This window comes from Chlamydotis macqueenii, chromosome W (assembly GCF_036417535.1).
Source record: "Chlamydotis macqueenii isolate bChlMac1 chromosome W, bChlMac1.mat, whole genome shotgun sequence".
NCBI lineage: Eukaryota > Metazoa > Chordata > Aves > Otidiformes > Otididae > Chlamydotis > Chlamydotis macqueenii.
The window spans coordinates 1061981-1077118 of NC_141592.1; the positions used below are offsets into that span (position 1 = coordinate 1061981).

General features: G+C 39.0%; 1 protein-coding gene across 2 annotated transcripts in view; it reads right to left on the reverse strand.

Moving 5' to 3' along the window:
* WDR7 (WD repeat domain 7) overlaps window positions 1-15138 on the reverse strand; it is a 106488-nt gene that overhangs the window by 79430 nt on the left and 11920 nt on the right. For both annotated transcript variants that reach the window (XM_086769589.1, XM_086769588.1), the window contains exons 3-14: window positions 14801-14907; window positions 13178-13256; window positions 12473-12647; window positions 11068-11144; window positions 8212-8331; window positions 7875-8020; window positions 7377-7479; window positions 6146-6287; window positions 5342-5590; window positions 3592-3812; window positions 2665-2860; window positions 1323-1537 (exon numbers count right to left, since the gene is read on the reverse strand). In XM_086769589.1, the coding sequence (XP_086625715.1) occupies window positions 1323-1537; window positions 2665-2860; window positions 3592-3812; window positions 5342-5590; window positions 6146-6287; window positions 7377-7479; window positions 7875-8020; window positions 8212-8331; window positions 11068-11144; window positions 12473-12647; window positions 13178-13256; window positions 14801-14907 (1830 nt within the window). The remainder of the gene's footprint in view (window positions 1-1322; window positions 1538-2664; window positions 2861-3591; window positions 3813-5341; window positions 5591-6145; window positions 6288-7376; window positions 7480-7874; window positions 8021-8211; window positions 8332-11067; window positions 11145-12472; window positions 12648-13177; window positions 13257-14800; window positions 14908-15138) is intronic.

Genomic DNA, 15138 nt, shown 5'->3' on the forward strand with positions numbered 1-15138 from the left:
GGAGCTGATCAAATTCTCACAAGGTCAGGACTTACCTTTTCTCTACACTTGGCTGAAATCAAAACGCACAAAGCAAAGCCCAAGAGAAAGCTCTTCCTTCAAGCTCTCCTCTGACCGTCTGTGCTGACGTGCTACTGAACCCACCAGTTAAACTACCACTGATAGCTAAGTCTATTTCTAAAATTTACTCTTTCCTTTTTTGTTCCATCTCTACAACGTGATGATGCTAGCTGCCCGTTAGTTTTCAAAATAGTCAGTCCAAATCCCTCAGACTGAATAATTCCCAGAGTTCTTAATACAAGCATTTACTCATCGCTCAGACTGGTCAGTAGTCTGTTGTTGTACTCTGTAACATCCACGTAAGTTGTAAATCTTTGTGTCTAAATGAACACAAGCAAACATGCCATGGCTCACGCGCTCTCTATACAGAGACATACAGGACTCGGAACAGCCAACGAATGCTTTTAACAAGTTACTACAGACCATTCCATTGGAATTCATCACTTAACTCATAGAACATAATTTTTAGAAGTCCTTAAAACATTAAGCATTGAAATATTTAGGGATCAACTAAAATGAAAAGGGTGAGACTTGCTTCGGGTGGGTACGGATCACAGGCTGGTTCCTTGTCCACCCATCAATTAACAGAATGTATACAATTGAGCAAATATTCCAGATTCTGTGAAATGCTGCTAAACTCACATTTTAAATAAACTCAACCTGAAAAAAAAACAAAAAAAAAAAACCACAACAGCAGAACGCACACTGAAGCGGGAGGGAGCATCGTGAACAGTAACCTAAACTGAGAAACAACATTCAGACAGACATGGAGGAGATTGTGTTGTGTGATATTAAAAATATATTACTACCTATCTAGAGAGGAATTTATCTGGTGCATAACCTCTGCTCTTACTGAATCTAGAGAAAAAGACAGTGAAAGCAGTACAGAATTACAGACAGTGAAGAGGACTTTTAAAAGCATTAGGCTCCAGCATGGAAAACCACCACCACTGAAAGCACAAAATAGAAGAAAAAATAAGTGAAATGTGTTTTTAAAATGTAACTCTGGATAACACCGTCTGCATCAAAAATTGCACAATGACGTTGAAGAGGGCTGACACTTTTTGCTCAAGGAAAGCGAACTCCTAGGACTGACACAACATGTAAAACTAGTTTAGATCCTTCTATTAAAATTTCAGACACCTTTAGGTAAGAACCTTTCAGTTATGACAATGAAGACTTCCCATATTATATTCAATGATTTAGGGAAAAAAACGTTTCAGGTGCTGCCTTAAAGGCAGCCAAACAGAAACACGGCTTACCTTGTCAGACGCTTCGGAAGCCAGCAGGTTGGTGGCAAGAGTCTGGAGTTTTTGATGCGCCACGTTTTTCAGAGCAGCCAGGCTACGCCTAGTCATGGCCTGCTTCAGGTTGACGGCAGGATGGCTCAGCGAGTCCACGGCCGCCGGGACGGCCTCATCGCAGGCGTTCAGGATTTCCACTGCCGTTATTCCCATCACACACCTGTCCAGCGCACCTGCAAGTATTTTGCAAAGCATGAGTTTAAGCAGAAACAATTCAGAATGCCCAAAATATTACAACAATATGAAAAAATTATTTATAACACAGGATGCAAGGCATAAAACTTTGTTGTGCTAATGGCTATTTTTAGAACTAATATCCTAAAGGGAGAGAATTTTCCTAAATTTCCATGAAGCTGAAGTGAGTAAGGAAAAATCACACGAGCAAAAATCAAGACAAGTTTCAAAAACCCACAATGTGATCCTATACTGACCAGGGAGCTATGACTGTAGTTGCTCAACATTTTTAGATTCGAATCACTTTGAATTCTCTCTCCCACCCAACTACCTGTGTGGATTCAATTTTCCACAATGGATTTCAAGCTCATCTTTGCCTCCTAGAGCTTCAATAAAAAACAATTCTCACCTAGTTTTCACAGCAAGCTGAAAATAATATTCAGGCATTATTGCAGGTTTGTGTTTTTTTCCTTAAGCCAGTTAAGGAGTTAGAAGGTAATTAAGTACTGGGTATATTTTGATATTTTTTTTCCTTACTTTTTCCCTTTCAAATATCACAAAACTTGCTACAACAAAGCTGGTTTTATTTTATGCCTTGTTGTCCATTCCGTTAACACTCATTTTCAGTTTCTTCTAAACTAACTATTAGTCTCTTAAAAAAAAACCGAACCAAAACAAAACAAAAAAAAACCAAACCAAACCAAAAAAAACCAAAATGACAAACGCTTTCCTCACTCTGTAGATGAGGAAACTATCATAGAGTCAAGCTTTCAAGAAGGTTGCTGAGAAAGCACAGTCACTAAAAAACTGAGAGGATGCTACACGTGCGGTCAACATTTTAACCGGTCTCTCTAAAGATAACTAGGAAAACATTTAAGGGGATCACAGCTACAGCAAGCTATACTTCTCCAAAACTAAATGAGTTATTACAAATACTAAAATATGTATTTAACAAAAGCATCTAGAATCTACAAATTTGGGGAATATATGGAGTGCTAAATTTCCAAATATAAATGTGCAAAAACGTTTTAACTTTTCTCTCAGATGCAACTTATACAGAACTATAACCAAATATATGTGTGTGTATATATAATTGTTTAATCAGAGTCTTTGCACTTCACCTTACCAGTATCCATTTGCCAGACGTACACAGACCCATCTGAACATCCCACCACCAGATAGTCGTCGGAAGGCCTCCATTTTATTACTTGAATAGGGAAGAGGTGACGGGATGCCAGCATGATGCACTTTTTCTCCCGCAGGCTCAGAAGACCTACTGAGTGATCACTGGCAACAGAGCAAATACAGTGCTGGACCCTTGCCTAATAAAAGGGAACAAAAAAGAAAAATCTTAATCATAGTGGAGAAAGTTTGCATTTAATAATCTCTTCTTCACTGGACCAAATGTGGTGATCAACAATCTATTTTATAAACAAAGCTCAGGCACGTAAGTCTCTGGCTAAACTCACTGAGGTCACTAGGAACAACTGCACTTGCAGGAATTCTCTTGCACCCAACCTCTCGCACACCATAAAGAGCAAATAGGTAACAGAACCTGTTTTGTTGAGCAAAAAAAGAGAAACCATGGTAAAACCAAGTAAATCAATGTCACTTTGTTCACTAAATTCTACCTACCCATCCAAGTTAGAAGATGCAAAGCTGCATTTAAAACCTACGGGCTAACTTGTGGGGAATGCTTGCCTGTCACATTTGCACACTCCTTCAGAGGAAAGACTGCTTTCCACGTTGTGGAAATCCTCTCCCACTCTTAATGCTGTGTATCATAAAATGCCAAGCATTTCCCTAGCTGGCTAGGTTTTAATATCCAATTTTTCTATGATATTTAATCCTTTACGCAGCAAAACGCGATGCAAACAAAACAGTGATTAACAGAACAATTAAGCTGTTTCTAAGTGTCTACAGGAGTTACAGGGGGCTAGTGCCACATGTTCAGTATTTTGAATTACACTCATGTTCCCAAGAAGGATCTGAGGAGCTGTACCGTTCATGGAAAGCGTGAGACAGGTGATCAGACATATCACGTAGAACTTACACTACAGTTTTCTGGTGGAACTAGCAGCTGTGTAATTTCTCCACCATGCACACAGAAGATATGTTTCATCTCTCCAGAAAATATATCCCATATGATGACTGAGAAATCCACGCCACCTGAGATCAAATACCTTTGATCATAACGAGAAGAAACCTGATGAGGATACAGTAAACACGTAATTTTGTTTCTATGGCCTCGGAGAGTCCGGTGAGGTGGCCAACCTGAGAAATTGGGTAAGGGGTGAAAGGGGGAAGAGAAGAAGAAGAAGGAAGGAAGAGAAAAAAAAAAAAACAAAAAAGGAGAAAAAAAAATGTAATTCATTAGAACAGTTAACAATCCAAAACATTGTGCTTTATAAAAAAAATACAGACATATTGCAATTTTTGCCAGAAGTTCTTATTGAATTAGCTCTGTCTTTTTTAAAGTGTTCACAATGTTTTCAGTGGTTATGGCTGAATAATTCCTTTTCTCTTGCTGTACAGTTCCACTTCAAAGTAATTCAACTGTCTTAAAACAGCCTCCTTCTGCTCAAAAACATCCCAGGAAAAAAAAAAAATTACAAGGGCATAAACATGTGAAAAAATAAATTCCCTTCCCTGTCAAACATGAATTTACCCGAAGTGATACCCAAAAGGACCACTACTAGAAAAACTGCATAATCTTACTCTGCACTGGCCACAACAGTGGCATGCAAGTCTGCAGTGTTATGCATGTGGCGTTTGTGCAGAATAGGTTAATGATATCAAATATAAATTTAAAAATGAAAAGAGTTTTTGTGAACACAGACCAAGAACGGTGAGTTGTCTTGTTCTCTGAGATCAAGTACATTAGTTAAATCATTCTCATTCTAACCTTTTAACTATTGCAAAAGAGGCTTAGAAAAACTATCTTTTTAGATGGCAAATTAGACAAAATTGGCCCAGTAAATCAAATACTGGAATCAAATATGCTGTGCAATACCTGCATGATACACTGGAACTTTCTTCCTCTGCAAGACTATGCTTGCTACATGTAGAATGCACACAGGCACTTCTGTATTGTTATGCGGGTACAAATCATCAGTGCCGATTTGTGGAATAACCTATCACCTCTGAGGCAATACAACTTCACATCAAGAAAAAAAATAATTTTTTTTTAAAAGTTGTATCAAGTAAATCAGCTACATAAACAGTACAACCAGCCTTGTATATTACTGACAAACTCGTGTATATTTACAGAAAAATATTTAGATGTCTTTTTCATTTCCCAGCATTTGTAAAAATTCAAACCCCAAATATTTGTTTTGCACCTATGACCACACAAGTATTAAAATAACATCATCTGGAAGCAAAATACACAACAGCAGGCCAACATATAACAGTCAACTAATTACAGAATACCCAGAGAGGAATTATTCACCGGCACACCGATATCCTAGCTGAAGGCAGTGCCCAGACCAATTCTGGAAGAGAGGCAGGAGACGTCCCCCACCATACCTTCGCTAGCGCACCTCAAAAACCCAGGAGAAATACCCAAGGCTTTCCAGTGAAGGGATCTCCCCTCAAATCAACGCAAGCTGGCCACAGTTAATGTATTACTTTAGTTTCTTATTACATAATAGAACATCCAAATTGCTAAGAAAACAGTTATATGATTGCTACCTGTGATACGACTTAATGCTCGCTTTGTTAAATTATTTCTTACTTCAGTGTATCTCATGACGGGTGCACACCGAAATTCAACTGTGCTTTTCAAAACCTTGTTCCCATACCTCTCCTCAGCATATGCTCTCCTTGCAGAAGCTGAACTATAGCCGTTTGTGTTGCGGGCACGATAACAATGCTTCCGTCTTCGCGGCCACAAACCAAACGCCCGTGCGCTGGGATATACACGCTGGCTGTAACTTTAAGCGGTTCGTTGATGTTCGGTATTAAGCTTAGTTGGTCTATAATCCCAGCAGGGCGGGGAGTAAGTTTATCAAAAGCTTCCTGGAGAGATATTGAAGTTGTTGTTTGCAGTCCTGTTTAAAAAGGAAAGGAGAAAAAAAAAAGAAAAAAAAAAAAAAAAAAAGGAAGGGGTGAGGTGGGAGGAGAATTAATAAATAAATAAATAAATCAAGAACGGAAATTAGGAAGGCTTTTCTGAAAAGACCGCAAACTTTAAATACACCATGTTGTATCACTTTGTTCCAAGTGAAATGTACATACTGGAGATTTATTTACTGACTACATGAGTGAAGCTACAGCAACACATGGCAACAGTATACACAAGAACTATATTGTTCAAGTGTATGATTTAAACTACAAGAGGAAGTTACACAGGCAGACAGCAATGAGCATAGCTAGTATTCGGAATAAAACAGATAAAAATCTTAACTGACTCTGAATATTTTTCAGGTATTAAGTTTTACCATATATAGAACAATTAAGTTACTGTAACTCATACAAGAAGCTAACAATTAAAAAAACTCCACGGGATCTGTAGGAAAAGCAGTAGTGCTTTATCCAGCAACAAAACACACAAAAAAATAGAAATGCCCTTAAAAGCCTTGGCAACAAGACTTCATTAGGTATACCTTTTCCACTGTCCTGTTGTTCGAGAGCATCAGGCACACTCCAAATACACAATCTCCCTGAGGAATCTCCTTGGATTAACAGCTTACAGGAAAAATCCCTGTGTCCATGGAAGAATCGAGTAACTGGAGGACATATCAGTAGCTGTTAAAAAAAAAAAAGTTAACGACTTCAGAACACATGCAAACAATGTTCTAACCTCAAAGTTTACTCTCCCCACATAATCCACTGCACCTTTTCAAAGTAGGAAAAAACCAAGGTATTATTTGCTTTCTCCTTGCTGCTACTTCTCCTTTCTTAAAGGAGAAAGAATAAATACAGCAACACAAATCAGAAGAAACTGCTTCTTTACAAAACAAGTCACAGGTTTAGGGGAGAGGAAAGCAAGATTTTTATATATTTTTGGTATTGTTCTAAATATATTCCTATTTAGAATATTTTATATATATATATATGTGCATGTATTCTAAAATTGTTAACATTCTACCCACAGTGGTGAGCTGAAGTTATGCTACTCAGCAAGGAACATTGTCCACAACACAAGCAAAAAAGTTTTAATATTGATTAACATAAAGAAAAAAAAAAAAAAATCAAGTATATAAATGTTTCAATGTCCAAACCTGGCAACAGATCAGATGGTTAAGATAAAAAGAAAGATTTCCTACAATAGTCTTGTAACAACAGCATTTGTAAATCAGATAGCTCCTTACACCTGGTAGTATAGCTACCAGATATATCATATACCAGTACCAGCTCTATTAGTTTAGAGCAGATACAGTCCACAGTACAACATAGAAATGAAGCATAGCTCAAAAAGGACTTTGGCTTACAAAATTTGATTTTCTTTACTTTGCAAGGATTTAAGCTTTCAAATTCAGAGCTGTGATTCCAAAAGCTCTTGCTCAGTTATTGCCTAATCATCATGCACACCACAACTTGAATTCTAATTCTCCAGGCACTGATGAATGATAAACTGTTCGTGTACAGGAACTGAAAATTCACTCGACCAGAGACTAACCTCTGCATTTATTTGAAAACCAACAAGAACCAAACCAACCAAACCAGCAGGGATATTGCATCTGTTGTCCTCCTAAATGCCTGCTTTCTCAAGGAAAGGAAGAAATCCTGAAGGTTTACTTTGAAAGAGAATAACTGTTCACGATGCATGCATGTTTCAACCCTCTAAAAGAGAAATGGAGTCCATAAAAGAAACCCCCCCAAAATATATTTTACCTGTTTATCTGCTCTGTCCAACACACTGTAAAGTAACGGTGGAATTAAGTTTTCCACTGCTTTCCCCACATCTCTGCGAAACGAATCACTAGCGGGTAGACAGCTGGGTTTAAGAACAAAGAGAAAGGAATAAGAGTCCTTGTATTACTGGAGAGTCATTACTGCATCACTAGCTAGCTAAAGCATACTAAGCAAAAACAATCCCCAAGCCGTTAATCATTACATTTCTTTCCATTGTTAATAAAGTGTATAGCAGATCATTACTCTAATTTTAACGTATAGGGTAAGCTTCATCAATTAATCACTGCTCCAGATGCGCCCAGCTCAGTTCCCACACACATTCAGAACGGCAGGAAAAAAGAATGAAGGAAGCCTGGCTTTACGTCTGCTTTGGACTTCAACGCACCCAGCCTCAGACAAAGATACTCAATATTTCTTCAAAGTTGCCCATGTTTTTATCTCAAAAATAACTAAACGCACTATTTCATTGTTGACTACCTGGCTGGCAATTTATAGATGAAACTTTGTCCATCTTCCGTCCATACAATCACTTTATCAGCTGACACAAAGTCACCACCAGTCCAGGTCTGATCATTTTCACTAGGGACTGAACATAAGAGGGAATAATCTCCAGCATCAAAAACCTGAAGAGAAACAGAAAAATCCGTCAGTAACCAATGACGGATTAAAACGCGCAGACAGCAGCTAATTTCGGTTTCAATACAGACACATTAAAAGGACTTAGAGCATCTTGATCTAAACGTCTTACTGGCCATTTAATTAAATCAGCCTCTAACGTGAAGAGCAGGCAGGCGGTTCAGCTAGCTTGCCTTACCCTCCAGTACTTGGAACACACTACCAACAGCGACTGCTGGGTAAACGCGCAGAAAGAAATGCTTTGACAGTTCTGACAATAAATAGGTTTTGACTCCTCTTCAAATACTGGTGTTGTATCCTAAAAACAAACAAAAAAACTGACGTTAGATTAATTGTATCTTATTTAAAATCATAAATCTGAAATTAAATAGAGACACGTTACCTCCTGTAACAACAACGTCTTGAAAAAAGGTATTTCTTGACAGTTTTTCAAGTCATGAGCTTGTCAATGACTAAATTTTAACTGAAATGGACACATTTTATTTCATACTCCTATGGGTATACCATATCTTGAATACCAGCTTTCCTAGGACAGAGTCATGCCTGCAGACCGTCACAAGTACCAGAGCAGCAAGTGTGCAGAAAAGCAGAACTGAAGCACTGACAGGTAAGCAATTGGCTTGTAGAGACAGACAAAAACGATGCCAACAGGAGGTTATCACTTGTACTTAGAGAGCAAGTGTATATAGCCGTAATCAGGCACAAGTACTGACCAGCACGCCAGAGACGGAGAGCTGAACCGCTGAACACACCAGCCTGTTCCCTCCCTTACGGCCACGAGCGTGATCACGTCTCCAAGTTCTCAGCTGCAGACTGACCCTCGGTCGCAGGTTAAGATTCAGTCACTGCTGACCACGTTCTTCTGAGATTCAGTCTAGCACTACTGAGGACCACGGGATCTTAACCACTTGGCCAAACACCCCCCGCTGAGTCTGAGTATCAGACTGATCTATCACGTTGTTGCTGTACCTTGATTAATCTGGGCCCCACCTCAAAGCAAAACTTTCACTTCTGGTGGTATTGAGGGTGCTCACTGCTAACCTGTCCAGACCCAGAACACACACAAACTAGCTCCCACGTTAATCCTCACTTTGACTGACTGTCCCTCTTCACTCAGACTTGGGATACCTTGAAGGAAGAAGGGACAGCTATGCCATTCATCATCTGAAAAGTTTGGCTTACAGTTAGAAAAACCTGCCTGAAACAGAACGCTGCAGATACCTTGCTCTGGGTATAAACAGGAGACTTCCAGAAAGACCTGTCTGCAATGCCAGTCACTTAAACAGACTTCACAGGGCTCTTCTCTTTCATAAAAAACAACCTGATTGAGACACGGCAGAGAATATCAGGCTAGCCTGGCAATTAAGGCAGAAGCAGGGGCTCAGATGTCCTGGATCACAACTCCTTACTCCATTACAGATCTCTGACAAGACAGTATTTTCCTGAAATATTATTTCCTCATCTTCAAGACAGGGAATAAGCATTCAGCCCTACACAGAAACCATTTAAGCCCTCAGATAGCGGGACAGCAACCAGCATCTGAAACTAAGAGTCTCTACACAGAACAGATGGAAATCAGATAACAAGAAAATATCCAGCTGATTTTTTTTTTTGTCTTGCTCAAATTGAATTTAGGAACATGATAGAGACCATGGGATGGAAAACAGACTATGCTGTTTCATCAGATGCCAGATGGCCAACTTCTAAGGAAAAACCAAACACTTGTAGCAGTTCTTATTCTATTATTCCTCATAAGATCATCTGCAAGAGCATGTGATATCCTCTTTTGTCACTTAAGTCTAGCAAATTCCCCAGGACAGATTAGCAGTGCCTATTTAGTATCACCACTGTCAATGAATTACCTTGCTTCCAGATAGCCAGCTGAAACTACGCAGATTCAGTTTACACATCATTCTTTCAAGGTTCCCCATATCCCAAACAAATACAATAAGGTTACTTCACCACACTTGCTAGACATCTACAGTAAGGTAGATCTTTTATAAGAAGTTTCTGTGAATAGCTAGTTTGTCAGAGGTCTATGAAACCTAGAGCAGATCTGCTTTAAGATTTTTATTCATTAGTACACAGGAAGGCAGGAACTGCCAAATAACAGATAGAGTTGCAGATAACCCCTAATAATGAATATTCCTATTCTCTGTTCAGCAAACCCTTCAGGCATCTCCGTATCTCACTTCTTATCTTTCTCAAAGAAAATACTGCATTTAATAATAAATTTTAACACTAAATACAATTTAATACTGAATTTAATAATAATAGTAATATAGTATGATACAGTAAAACTGTAACAAAAATTTTAAAATTAAGTACAGGTATTTACAAGAATATAAGAAATGCAGCTGGAGAAAAAAAAATTAAATACTGTGATAAAGTCAATCTGTAATGCCATCACTATATTAAAAGGCACACACTTCCTACGCAGTACAGGGCAAGCTTTAAATGTGTGACTTATTTCTTCTGTCCATACTATACAGAGTAAATCTGTATTTCTCAGCATCATCTCCTTCAACTAATGAGTATTTATGCTGCAAGCTCTTGCATATAAAAGTTTTTGCCTGTACTGAATAAATTTATGCATGCAGTATAGCATCGGTATCAGTTTGGAAAGTTAAACATTACTGTAACAATCTTGGTACTAAAGAACTCCTGTGGAATGTAGTACAAGATGACCTAACAAAAGAATGGGGCTTTTAATGAGAGGAAAAATGAAAAGAAAAATATTTGTATATTAACATGAATATTTGTATATTAACACAAAACATTACATGGTACAATTAAAAAAAATTGTAGAAATTGGAGATTATCCTACTCTTAATTTTGAAATAAGTTCTCCAAGTCAAACATGAGAAAGATTAGGAGTTCTGGTGGTAACCTGAAGAATCAGTAAAGCAGAATTAAGGAAGTTGATTTTCAGCTGGCAAAGAGGAAAAAACCATAATATCATTAGGCAGCTGAAAGAACAGGAAACAGCATTAATAGAAGCTCTCCCTTCATCACAACAGGAAACGCCGTTTACCTGCATCCGACTAACTTCAGAGGTTATTATCCATACTTTCAGGATGCCAGTCACTGAAACTGCTACAACAGTGTCCTCTGGGGAAAAACAAACATTAGGCTGATAAGTGCAAGGACGTCTTCATTTTGCTGCACACTTGTGCATACGTGAGTACGAAAATACACTCAGAGTACCTCAACATCACAAGTTTATCAAAACATTCCTGAAGTGTTTACTTCAAAATCAAACGTTATTGGCAAAGTGCTATTCCAGAAGCGCACATGCACACACACAGATTCCATGGTTTCGTATTTACATGCCCCAATTAATACTCAGGGCTCAAATTAACACTTAATATCAGAGTTCACCTCCAGTTGTTCCAGCAGCTTAGATGTCGTGGCGATAGCAATCAAGTTTTGGAAACACTCAGTTTACAGCTGCTGTCAGCCTTAACTCAACATGAAAGTCTCTCTTTTTGTCAAGATCTTCCTTCGTGTTCCCCAAACCTCTTAGGAATTACAGTCTCCACAACAGGAACACTGAATGAGACACCTCCCCCTCTCAGCTGACATAATTTAAAGCCTAGCGAATTAACACAAACCAGCAGAGCAAAACAGATGCGTGGACAGGCATCGCTTCAAACCACGTCAACGAATCCACCACCGAACACGAGCCTACTCACATACTTCTCCACTGAACTGTCATCACTTTTAGAAGTTCCTCCCTCTACAGTCTTCAGGTTTTTTAATCCTATTGTGTACTTTAATCAGCACATCCCTTAAACACATTTCCTACAATAATAGCTTTGAAAATGTTATGACAGTGCTTTTTATAAAGCTACTAATCACAAGAAATACTCTTAGTACATACATATCTTGTCAAAAATGACAATGTATAGCTTGCCAAATTCTCTCAATGTATACCACGCATCATGTTAGTAACGCAGGTGCCAGCCTTAGCATTCCGCTCGTGGAATGCGTTTTTATTCAAAACTAATTAAAAAAAAGAAATCACTCTTCCTGTAGCAAGGTTTCTTGTCCTTCAGGTTTCAGCACATGCGCACCCTGAAGACGACAGAACTGAACCTATTCACGAGGTGAGCCTGGATCCTGCCAAGCGCACACACGCAGAGTGATTTGGCTAGATTTTAGGTTCTGTTAACGAGAGCACAGTTACATTTTAGCCAGACCCAAAACTCCCTTTGATGGAACAGCAACGGAGACGATACTGCATAGGTAAAACCAGCTGCTTTTGCAGGGACTAGAAACAACTACGTAGACTTTCCTTTTTGGAAAGGTTAGTGCTTGCTGAGTGTGTCCAAGACCGCAAGAAGTAGCATTCAGATTCCTCCCGAGATTCTCGAAAGAGTTGAAAAGCCACTCTTACAGGGAGGCAAAGCCATAACAGCAGCAACAGAAATAATTACCTTGTGTTCTGTTGGATCGAATGATAGTCATGGAGCTGATCCAGTCAGGAGATATCTTTGATAATAAAGAATAAAGAACTTCAAGGCTGGTAGCATCCACAACAAGAATTTCTGGATAATGTCCATAGCATAATAGTCTCCCTTCACGCTGAGTCCCAACTGTAAACTGATAGAACTAAATGGATATTAACAAAATAGAAAAGTTACACTCCATGTGAGACACTACTTTTGATCAGAATCATAATTTCATAAATACATTCTAATGCCTATAGGTTTAAAAATTACTACTCTGCACTGATGAGGGGAGGTTTTTGCAGTGGTCCCCTTCCTCCTTTTATATTCCTGACACAATCCTGACTCTGCACACCCAGCTCCTGTGGCTGATGGGAGCCTGCCTCAGCCTTCCCTGCTGAGATCATCCTCACGCTGCCACCACTCAAAAAAAATTCTCCTTTTCCTCCTTTCTTTCCAGCCTCTGTCATTAATTATGATACATTTTTTCAAATACTGAAGTACGGCACAGATTTCCAACTCTAGGGCATCTGATGATACACCGTAAACTATTTATGAGATACTTCAGTATGCATATAATGTCATTATTAAGCTTAAAAAGAAACTAAATAGCCTTGCTTTGATAACTGATCTATAGTTATCCACGCATTGCAACACAGAACAGGACCGCTGAAACATACGCAGAGTACTCACCTGTATGCCAGTATGCGTGCAGGCTAGTTTAGTGAACTCTATGCATCTCCCATCGTTCACATCCCACAGGCACATCTCCCTAAAATATAAAAGGCAGATTAAAACTACGTGGAAAATATTTCAGTCTTCCACAAGTTAAAAAAAATCATCTACATTGAGAGAAACTTAACCATTTGTTAGTGACTAAAAAAGTTGTATTTAGATAAAGGAAACTCAAAATTGAAGAGTAAGAAATTTCTTCCTCTACCAGAGCTGACTGAATTGGCCTCAGCCTGGAGGTCCACTTTGCAGTAAAAAGCCTTTCAAAAACAAAGCAAACAAACAAAAAACCCCCAGACTCACAAACTTCTTTTCCTGATATGCAAAACAAGCTTATAAAAGGAAGAGTCTGTCATTCAAAGAATAAGTTGTGTACATGAATGAAAAAGCCCTCAAGAACAGGCTGATGCTCTTGGGAGGAGGATCTTTGCAAATACTTTCAGATCAAATATTTTGCCTAGATAGACAACTGCTGCGGAAATGTTAACTCTTCACAAAGTGTAAAGGCATACTTTAAAAACAAATTCCACATCCATACTACATTAAATCTAAGAGTGTTCAAAGTCTCCACTAGGTTAAGGAGGAATATTGCGATGTATAATTACAACTTTAAAGTTAATTTTATTCCAGAACAAGAGTCTCTCCAAAGAGAGCTAAGCCATTTTAAACCCATACCGCACCTCAATACGTAGTGTTCCCCGTGCCGTTAAGACTCAAGAAAGAGATGCTAAAAATCAGCAGTATTATGAGATGGCCTGCCATAGGACAGGAGTGAAGGGCAGCACACCTTGTCCAGGGAGGAAGGCGATTCATTTATAACTCAAATGCTTATATCTCTACTTAGGGACTCAAAAGCTATTCTAGACTCTTGATAACAACTGTGGTTACTCCAGCTCCCTGAACCAAAACCAGGCTCATATTTTGGGGAAAAGAAAAAAAAAAAGAAAAGAAAAAAAGGTCCTGCCTTCTAGAATGACTATCAGAAGAACAAGACCATGGCCTGTTTCCTAGAAAATGCTTGGACTCACTTCCATGCAGCCTGCCAGAGCATGAGTGTAGATACAAGGATACGGGGAACGCATCCTCCCCAGTCAGAGGGGCCGGCAGACAGCTTTGGTTTGTAGCTCTTCAGCCTGGCCTCGAAGAGCTCTGGAGAAATCTCTGGAAGCTGGCTCAGCAGGGGCTCCCTGGCTCTGCAACGCTGTTTAAGCTGGGCCCTCTTCCCTATCCTGCCTGAGCCGCCAGCCTGCCAGGCCACCGCCTCACCTGGACCCCAGCTCCTGACAGCCACCAATGCCCAGAGGAACGGGGAAAAGCTCTCCATAGCAGGAGGGGAACTGAATTCAGACAGCGAAAGCTACAGCACGAAGCTGCAGCAGAACAAAATTGAAAAAAGCTACAGCATGAAACCAAAATTCACACCACACTCAGTATCTACAGCGGAGACGTCCCGTCATTTGGAATATCTATAGACATTAGATTAAGTAAAAAAATATTGTGCACGTAAACAACCCGATCTCTCCTCTACCCTCGATCTCCATTATTTAACACATCTGCATATTAATAAATCCTGAGGAAACTCACCCGCTTTCTGACGCACTCACTATGTACTGCTTTTCACTGGAAGCAGAGGCCTTTGATAAACAAGTAATTGAGGCTGTATGACCAAACAACAGAGCTCTGGGATTAATCTAGAATCAGGGAAATAAAATGTGAAGTAAAAATAGCACAGGCACTATTACTTAACCAGAATAGACATATTTCAGATTTCTATTTTATGTATTATATAAATATATATGTGTTAATATATATACACACACATACATGTTTAATTAGCACAGCAGCAGACATAGAATCTTGAAAGACTTTGCACAGAATGCTGCTATACTACATGAAAAAAAGGATTTCTACCTAATACTGCA